General features: G+C 38.3%; 1 protein-coding gene across 1 annotated transcript; it reads right to left on the minus strand.

The window, feature by feature from the left end:
* Window positions 1-783: 783 nt before the first annotated feature.
* LOC146134739 (uncharacterized) lies at window positions 784-8,703 on the minus strand. The gene is made up of 9 exons (XM_083395608.1): window positions 8,354-8,703; window positions 7,786-7,995; window positions 7,280-7,510; window positions 5,453-5,622; window positions 4,557-4,746; window positions 3,822-4,019; window positions 3,240-3,334; window positions 2,703-2,784; window positions 784-2,086 (listed from the first exon to the last, which is right to left on the minus strand). Exons 1-9 carry the CDS (start codon window positions 8,669-8,671, stop codon window positions 1,985-1,987), a joined length of 1,596 nt encoding a protein of 531 aa, XP_083251734.1. The 5' UTR covers window positions 8,672-8,703; the 3' UTR covers window positions 784-1,984.

Here is an 8,703-nt window from a genome sequence, read left to right on the forward strand (position 1 = left end):
ATTTATTTATTTATGACGCCATGTTATGACGTAGCTTTGTAACGTCGTCGTTAAGAATGCGTTAAACTTAAGCTTTTTGTTGTTGCGGCCCTTGTATAATTATATTTGCTTAGACCTGGTGTTGATATGTTTGAATGGTGCAACAATTACAACATGTGCTAACAGAGATGTGTACACTGCCTGTAGGATTCGCATTTAAATTTGCGGTGGTAAAATATTTTGTGTTGTAAGAGCAATAGGTTTTTTTACTTAGAGAGGCCTCTTTATGAAAGGCAAGTCGCATGTGCATAGTTTTACTAGGCAAGCCACTTCCAACACAAATGTTGCACGCGCGGGACAATAGGGCGCAGCAGGGATGCCAGCAGCCGCCTCGTCGCGACGCGAGCTGGACAAAGCAAGCGAATATGAACGAATTCTGTATGAAAGTTTTTCTGCTGCTAGATGGCTGTCGTTAGCTACAAAGTGCTAAAACGCAATATTTCAGGTTTTTACCCCCCAAGCAAAGGCCCCTGGGAGTGCAGCCTCATAAACTTTTACAAAGCACCTACATACCACTCTACGCCATGTCTGAAAATTTGAAGGTTCTACGATGTCTACTTTTTCTATAAAGCTTCGGACAAAAGTCGGTCTGAAACAAACCATAGGAAACCATAGGAAACCATAGGAAACCAAAAAAGAATAACGGCAAAAACAAGATATGTCCCGAAAATAAATTTTCGGCCCATATAATAACGGCAAAAACAAGATATGTCCCGAAAATAAATTTTCGGCCCATATAATGAAATCGACATAAAATATGAACATATACAAGTCGCATAAAACTTTATTTTGTTTATTGGTTTAAAAAACAAACATATTATGTTGTAAACTGCGCAGAAATGTGCATTTTAATCGCAACACACTGTAATGAAATAAAGTACTGGAAAGACGCTTTGTAAATCACCGACTTTTTGGAATGGAATATTTGACAAGATTCCAATGGTCCGGATCTCACTGTCGACTCCATACAAAGTCAAAAAAGCAAAGCGAAAAAAAAAACGAAATAAAAAAATCGGAACTGATTGAAAGGTAAAAAACATAACTGGGCGATAATAATGAAAAACAGCTCCCCTGGTATTTGTAATTCTTTACCAACGTTTCGGCAAACTATGGAAGTCGCCTTTGTCAGGGTGAATGACACTGAACCCTCGTAGTACAGTATATGGAAAAACACAAAAGAAAAAATGCGTTTATATTGCACAATGAGCGTTCAGTGTCATTCACCCTGACGAAGGCGGCTTGCATAGGTTGCCGAAACGTTGGTAAACATTTACAATTATTATAAGAGTTGTTTTTTATTAGTATTACTATGCCTGGTAGAGCAACAGTTTGTATAACTGGGCAAGAAACACATTAACACAGTTCGGGATTCTAGGTTTTTGGGACATCAAGAATGAAAAACATATAATTTTACACCAAATGCGAGTTTTTAAAATGTCCAATGATTTTAAAAAGCGGTATTCACCAAACTATTGGCGGAAATAGGCAGGTTGAAGTTGCTTATTAAATGCCCGTGGTAACCAGCTGCTAGATCTGGGGTTAGTAAACTTTTTTCTGGACCCCCGAAACATTTTACATGGACCAGGGTGGACGAAAGTTTTAAAGAAATGACGTCACAGCACAAGATATTTACGAAACCTGCTGTTCTTGCTTTTATGCAAATATTAAACTTGTCTCAAAAAATCACATGGATTGCAAAGCGTTTGTTACTTTCGATTTTAAATCGTCCAATAAGAATTCAATGGGCCTTCATGGAACCCAAAAAATTACCCCAGGTAGCCCCAAGGAGGTCAATGAACCCAAGCTTAAGAGCCCCGTTTAAAACCAATACATTCTACACTTTCCTCTTCAAGAATTGCACGTTTCTTCCTGCAACCGCGCAACCCCACCTAGCGACGATCCCATGATAAACCTGGATCCGCATGTTGGCGCCAGAGAGCAGATATTAGTTGGTCTGATCTCTGGCGTCGCCTGGTGGGTAGGAGAGCATTCTATCGATATCTACTTCATTGTGACGTAACCAATCGTGCTGGTTCCGATTGCGCCCCTGAAAATAAAAGTTGAGAATGTTTAAATTGGTGATTTAAACAAGAATAATTCGTTTTGGTTTCTCCACAAGATTTTACTTTTAACAACTTGGTTTAACAAACGTGGTTTTGTGATGAAGAGGTATTTTAGTGGCACACGATTATAAACCCTTCTTTTAAAGGCGAATTAAAACCACTGAAGGCTGAAGATTTTATAAAAATGTTTCGATGTACTCGTGCAAGCAACGTGATATGCTCGTATGCTGGGGAATCTGCCCAGGAACGGTTGCAAACAGAGATGACCAATGCCCGGTATTTTTGACAAAACTAACGCGATCCCCTACCAATGACGTCATTACTTTGTTTAAACAAGCAAAATAGATTAAATTGAAGCAGTTAACGGCAATTTTCCAGGTGAGCAGGTCAAAGTTTACTCCGCGTTAAATATTTAGTTACCAGCAATCATCAACCTGCTATTATTAAGAATTTAGGTTTTAAGGTAGAAGTTGCTGAATCGCAAATCATGACTAAAATATCTAAATTAATTTCGGTATCAGACGAGAACCGATACAACCACTTGGTATCGGGTATCGGCCCCGATCCGATATTATCGGACTCCCCTAGTGACGTCATTACCTCTTGTGTGTTGTTTGTTGTCGACCTCGGTCTCCTGCGCGGCAGCGCCCCCCGGTGGAAGTTCTCCTCTCCGCCGTTGAATCTGAACAAAGGAAGCATTGTTACGTCAACAATCAACTTGTTTTTGTTCAAACGTATTTGCAAATAAGAGGACAAGATGGCGTTATTCAAGAAATAAAAGCAAGGAAACAATCGAGCTGAGCTGGGATTTGCGCTTGATCTGGTGATGAAGAACGTTTGTGCGACAGTTTGCCTTTTTATAAATCTGTATATTTTCATCAGCTGCGAACCCGAAGCTTGCTTCTGTCACTTTCAACAAATTCTCGAGCGGCAATTAAGCAAAACAAAAGCATGACGTCATTATGACTCTGATTGCAACATGACGTCACTAGCTGATTATAAGCGTGGTTGTGCGAAATCTTTGTCAACATTATAAAGAATTCGTCTTTTAACGGTGACACATGATTTCCAGAATTAAAATTAGACAAACACAGCCATCGTCAAAGACTTTTATGTTAACTATTAATTTGCACGAACCGGTGTGCGAAGTAGTCGGGGGGATCGAGGGGGGTTCCCCCGAACAAATTGGCGTCGCCCTGGTAACGGTTCCGGCTCGACGAATCGCGATGCATCTGGAAACAATGGGTGGGAATTATAATCGTGCTGACGTCACATAAAGTTTGAAAATTGTTTGAAAACCGGGAAGCAACCTTTCGCAGTTTAATTATAACAGGATTTTTTTGTCTAAAACTAGTAAATAAAAATAAATAAATTTAAAATACAGCGCAAACCGTGATCATCTATCTTTTAAACCACTCCTTAGAAATGTTTTTTATGTTCCAAATAAAATGATATCCATCTATCTTATAGTGATACAAATACGCATTGAAATGCTTAATTATGATGATGTTAATTTAATTAACTTACACCAAAGTAATACGCTAAATTAAAAGAGTAAAAACTAACAATAAAAACAATAAATCACAAACCACTCCTTACAAATGTTTTGATGGCACTTTAAAAAGAGTTTAAAAAAACTAATAAATAAGTGCGATACTACCACTTATCTGGGGTTATCGACTGTAAAAAAACAAACAAACAAACATAGAAGCCACAAACCGCGTTCATCTGTCGCTTAAGGCGCTCCTTGTCTCGCCTCTCGTGCTTAAAGTCGGCCTCATGTTGCACGATTTGTTGCTGGAGTGCCGACAACTCGTGCCTCGCTCCGACCAACTCGTCGCACAGCTTCTGCTTCTCAACTTGGCTCTTCTCACGATCGCGACGCTCTGTCTCGAAATCCTCGCGGTAGATCTTCACCTGCAATAAAAGGCATTGTTCGAAAGAAGCTGCGAACAATAGGCATTGTTGTAAAGTAGCTGGGAACAAGGGGAAGTATGATAACATCGGATCAGACCCGGTGCTAGTTGGTGGTATCGGTGCCGATCCGATACCAAATAATATGGTAATTTCAGCCAAATTTTTCACCAAATAATCGATTCTGCGCAGGTAAATGTTTTTATTGTATAGGTATATAAAAACTTGAAGTAACGGAACTTATAATGGTAAATCAAATTTTGGCTAACAATCTGTAAAAAAAGCAAATTGAACGCTTCCATTCCACATATCGCATAGTTATGACGTCATTTGGTATCGAATCGGATTGTGATGTTTTTTTTTTGAACAAAATATCAGGTATCGGGTACCCCCTTATAGGCATTGTTATAAAGAAGTTGCAAACAATGGCCATTGTCACCAGTTTAAAAAACAATAGAAAAATGAACTTTAAAAAAATATCATCGTAGAGTTTTCAGAAAAAAACATCTTATTAAACTCCACGATCACTTATTCCTCCACCTGCTCTTGTAGGACTTCCACTTGCGTCTTCAAGTCATCCAGGTTTGTTCCTGAAGGTGAGGATCGCATCCGGTTTTCCGCATCAAGCGCGTTGTACACGTCGCTATCTAGCGGATGCTGCTGGTGGTGTTGTTCGCCGCTAGAGTGCAGTACAGAGGGCGCTCGCTGGAGCTGGATGCTGCGAAGATTTTGGCAGGTTTAGGTTTCAAAAGATCGAGTGTTACTTGTTTTTAATCGAGGTCAGGATAAAAGGAACGTGACGAATAATACTAGTGTGTAAATTTACAAAAAAATTGCCTATGATTTTAATCTTTCTTAGCCACAGAGCTGCGGAGTCGGTTAATAACAAGACTCTAGCGGAAAATTTGAAATTGAGTCGGACCCAGAGCCTACAGCCTGTATTTCAACCATCTACGTAACTATATAAGCTGGATATTCATCAACCACTCAGAGGGTGTCATATAACTCATCTACCCGCAATACATGGTTGGAAAATATACCTGTTATCCAACATAGTTTACGGTTTCGAAACTTGCGCATGCGCACGTCGGACTCAGGACTCGCGTTGGTTTACTTAACATACGTAAGTAGTTTTGTTGAGTCCCGAGTCCGACTCCGCAGCCGTGTTTAGCATATCTTCACGAAATCAACATTTCCAAAAAGTGTAAAACACTCATTTATTTGTGTCTTTTGTATCCTTAGCTTGGCACCATTTGTAAAAATCATTCAGAGCCAGCAAAGTCAACAACTAACTTAATTAAATTAAAAAAATTAGGATTTTCATTATTCCTAAAAAATAATTCGAAATCTGAAGAGCTTGTGAATTAATTGCAATTCAAAATAATGCAAAATTAAGAAAAATACTTTTTTTGGCATGATCTAACAAAGTGATTTACCTGTAAGCTGACTCAAGTGCGAGGTTAAGTCGCTGGTTCTCCGACTCGAGCAGTCTCTTCTCCATTTCAACTTTTTTTCTTATTTCTTTTGATTGGTTCAACTCTCTCTTCAGTGATTGGCTGAGAGAGTGGGCGTTGGCAAAATTCCGAGCCAATTCACCTTTATCTTGCTGCAAAAACGAATTATGAATTTAAAAAACGAAAAAGTAAAATTCTGTTATTAATATGTGGGATAATATCGAGGACAGGAAAGAATAATATCAGTTTGGGGCCGATACTAGATTCCAATCGAGGTAACCGGTCCGATGCTAGGGCGGTATTAGTGCCAATCCTATATGCTAATATACATATAACTTGTAATCATAAAAATATATACTGTATATCCACAGAGCAGTGTCTCCAACCTATGGGTCGCGACCCAATGTGAGGTCGCCATCAATCACCAATTTCTGCAGTTTTAGTGATTTCGTTGCGATCATTGGCGTAGCCAGCCCCCAATTTTTATCTGGAGGGGGGGGGCTAAAAGTTTGAACTTTTTTGTTTAGCTTTTTCCATTGTATGAACTGCCGTATTGAACACAAATAAATATGCTAGCAAACCGTTTCGAGCAGCAACTGACTGAGTTTTAAAGCAATGCTGAAAAACCATTTAAAGAGCAAGGGTTGTGACACCCCTGGCTACGCATATGATTGCGATAGACGAGCGCAATTAATGTATTAAAACTGCTAAAAAAAATTTAAAAAAGAATCTGAACTTGTGTATAATTTAAGCATAATATAATCGATCGCTTGTGTTATTTAATTCAAGTATTACTCATCAGAAAAGTTGGGTTGCATGTAAATGCTGATTCTAGTTTAACTAAATTGAGATTAAGTAATAAAAAGGTTGATGACCACTGATGTGCTCAGATTATTTATTTTGAATATAATTCAGTTAATTTTAAAGTCCAGGCTTGTAAGGTCCAATAGTCGATACTTTATTCTGAAACCTTATAAGTTTAACAAAAAATGTTGGGATCCAATTTCATCCCTAAGAAAATTGGTCAAAAAACATTACAAAATAATATTTTATTAGGCAAAAACAACCTTATTGTTAACATTATATTTTCAAACAAAAATTACTTATTAAATAGAAAAAGCTCAGTTTGATCCCGAAGTACAAAATAATTTGGAATCAGATTGGCCGCAATATGGCCTTAGTATCGGAAACGATACAATATTATGGGACGTCCCTAATTCAGAAAGTTAATTCCTGCAAACTGTAACATAAGCAAGCAGTTTACTTAATTCATTTTGACTTTTTATTTAATTTAAACCTAAAATCAATGTAGCACTGAATATGTGATATTGGAAATCACCTTGACCGACCTCAATTCCTGATCAGTAACAGGACAATACTCCAAAAAGCTAATAATTCAGCTCAGACACTTTTTATAGATATATATTGAAAGATATATATACACTTATATTATTCAAATATAGTGACAGTGCCTTTGCCTGCAGAATATATATATACATATCTTTTAACATCTATAAATAGTGTCTGACCTGAGTTACTAGCTTGGCTAGACTATTCTGCTAAACTTGAAATCAAATATCAGGTGTGCTGTGGATATGTTAGACTCTTATGGCATTTTACTCGCGCTTGTGCTTCTACTTCATGTATGTTAATTGCTTTCATTTTTACTTGCTAAAGCGCAGTTGTGTGAAAGCTTGTTGAGATTTTCATAGAATTTGTCTTTATATAGTGCCATCTAATTACGCTTTTTAGAATTAGACAAATACGACAATTTACAAAGTTCGGTAAATTAATTAAGAATTATCTCACCATTAGAGCACGGATTTCCTTTTTTGCATTTGCGAGCAAAATGTCGACATCTTTTCTCCGCTTTTGCTCACCCCCACTCTGGCTGGTGGTGGAACCCGAGGGGCCCGGTTCAACCTGGAACTTCGTCGGGGTCTTTGCAGGGGTTTCCCCTACAACTAGCGCCGACTTGGTGTCGAATTCGTGCTTTAAACGACGATACTGAGTGTCCCACTGTCGATTGACGCGGAGAATCTGGAAATCAAATTTTATTTAAAACCAGTCACATAATAGAAATATTGAAGCCCACATAAAAGTAATGTTTCGAATAAATAATAAGATAATGTCTCTAAAGACTGATGTTGCCTTTTTAGTCGAAATTCATTGATATTAAAAACTTATAAATGACTGAATTTTAAACAGAAAAGCATCGCTTACCTTTAAGTGCGAGGAAATTAAGTTTTTAGGCAATTTTCTGCCATATTTCTTATTTTAAACACTTTCTTCTAATATACAATAAGTTTATTTACCTCGGTCCTCTGGCTTTCCAGCTTTTTAACCCTGGCCTGAAGTTTCGCCAGCAGCTCCACATTATCGTCTGCTGCCATCGAGTGGTCACTAGTGTCGACTTTAACAAGTTTCTGATTGGTGTTCTGTTGAAGAGCTTCGTATTTTTGCTTAAGTTCCTCAAGTTGAGTCTTTGTCTTCACATTTTCTTTCATAAGAGCATCACAAAAGGCCTGCATCACGAACAACAAATTAAAACTTGCACGGCCGATAATATCAGATCAGAGCCGATACCCGATGCCAAGTGCTAGTATCAGTACTTGTCCGACACTAGGGCGGTATCGGTACTTGTCAGATACTAAATTAATATAAAAATTACAGACATGATTTCCGATCATCGCAGCAAGTCATAGAGAGCAAAAAACACTCAACAAATTAGCTTTAAAGAATTTATTCACAAAGTGAAGGTCACGACAATTTTGTGTAAATATCCTAAAAAAAAAATTGCATAAACCAACTGTTAAAATTATTGCAGACATAACGTAAAAAAATACTTAATAATATTTTATTTATTTTTATCGACAAACATACCGCGCTGTGCAGTAGGAGGGGTACGGCCATTCCGGTTCCGTCGACCTCGTCCAGGTACCTCGGGTAAAGAGTCTTTAGGTTGCGAGCGAAATCCTCGCACACCTTGGCCGCATCCACCACACCATTTGGGAGGTCATTATCACCACTTGTGACATCATCGCTTGTTGAAGGCCGCGCCAAGGTTGGCACGGAAGTGAAGACAGGCTCGTCGTTCGAGCCAGATTGTTCGCTGTCAGAGTTTGCGTCTTCAGAATCGCTTTTATCCATTATTTCACTAGGTGGAGACACAGTCATTTCTTCCTCGTTTTGCCCAGACATTCTTTTGTTGAAATTAGCACCAAGATTTTAAG

Source organism: Ascidiella aspersa, chromosome 8 (assembly GCF_963924565.1).
Source record: "Ascidiella aspersa chromosome 8, kaAscAspe10.2, whole genome shotgun sequence".
Lineage (NCBI taxonomy): Eukaryota > Metazoa > Chordata > Ascidiacea > Phlebobranchia > Ascidiidae > Ascidiella > Ascidiella aspersa.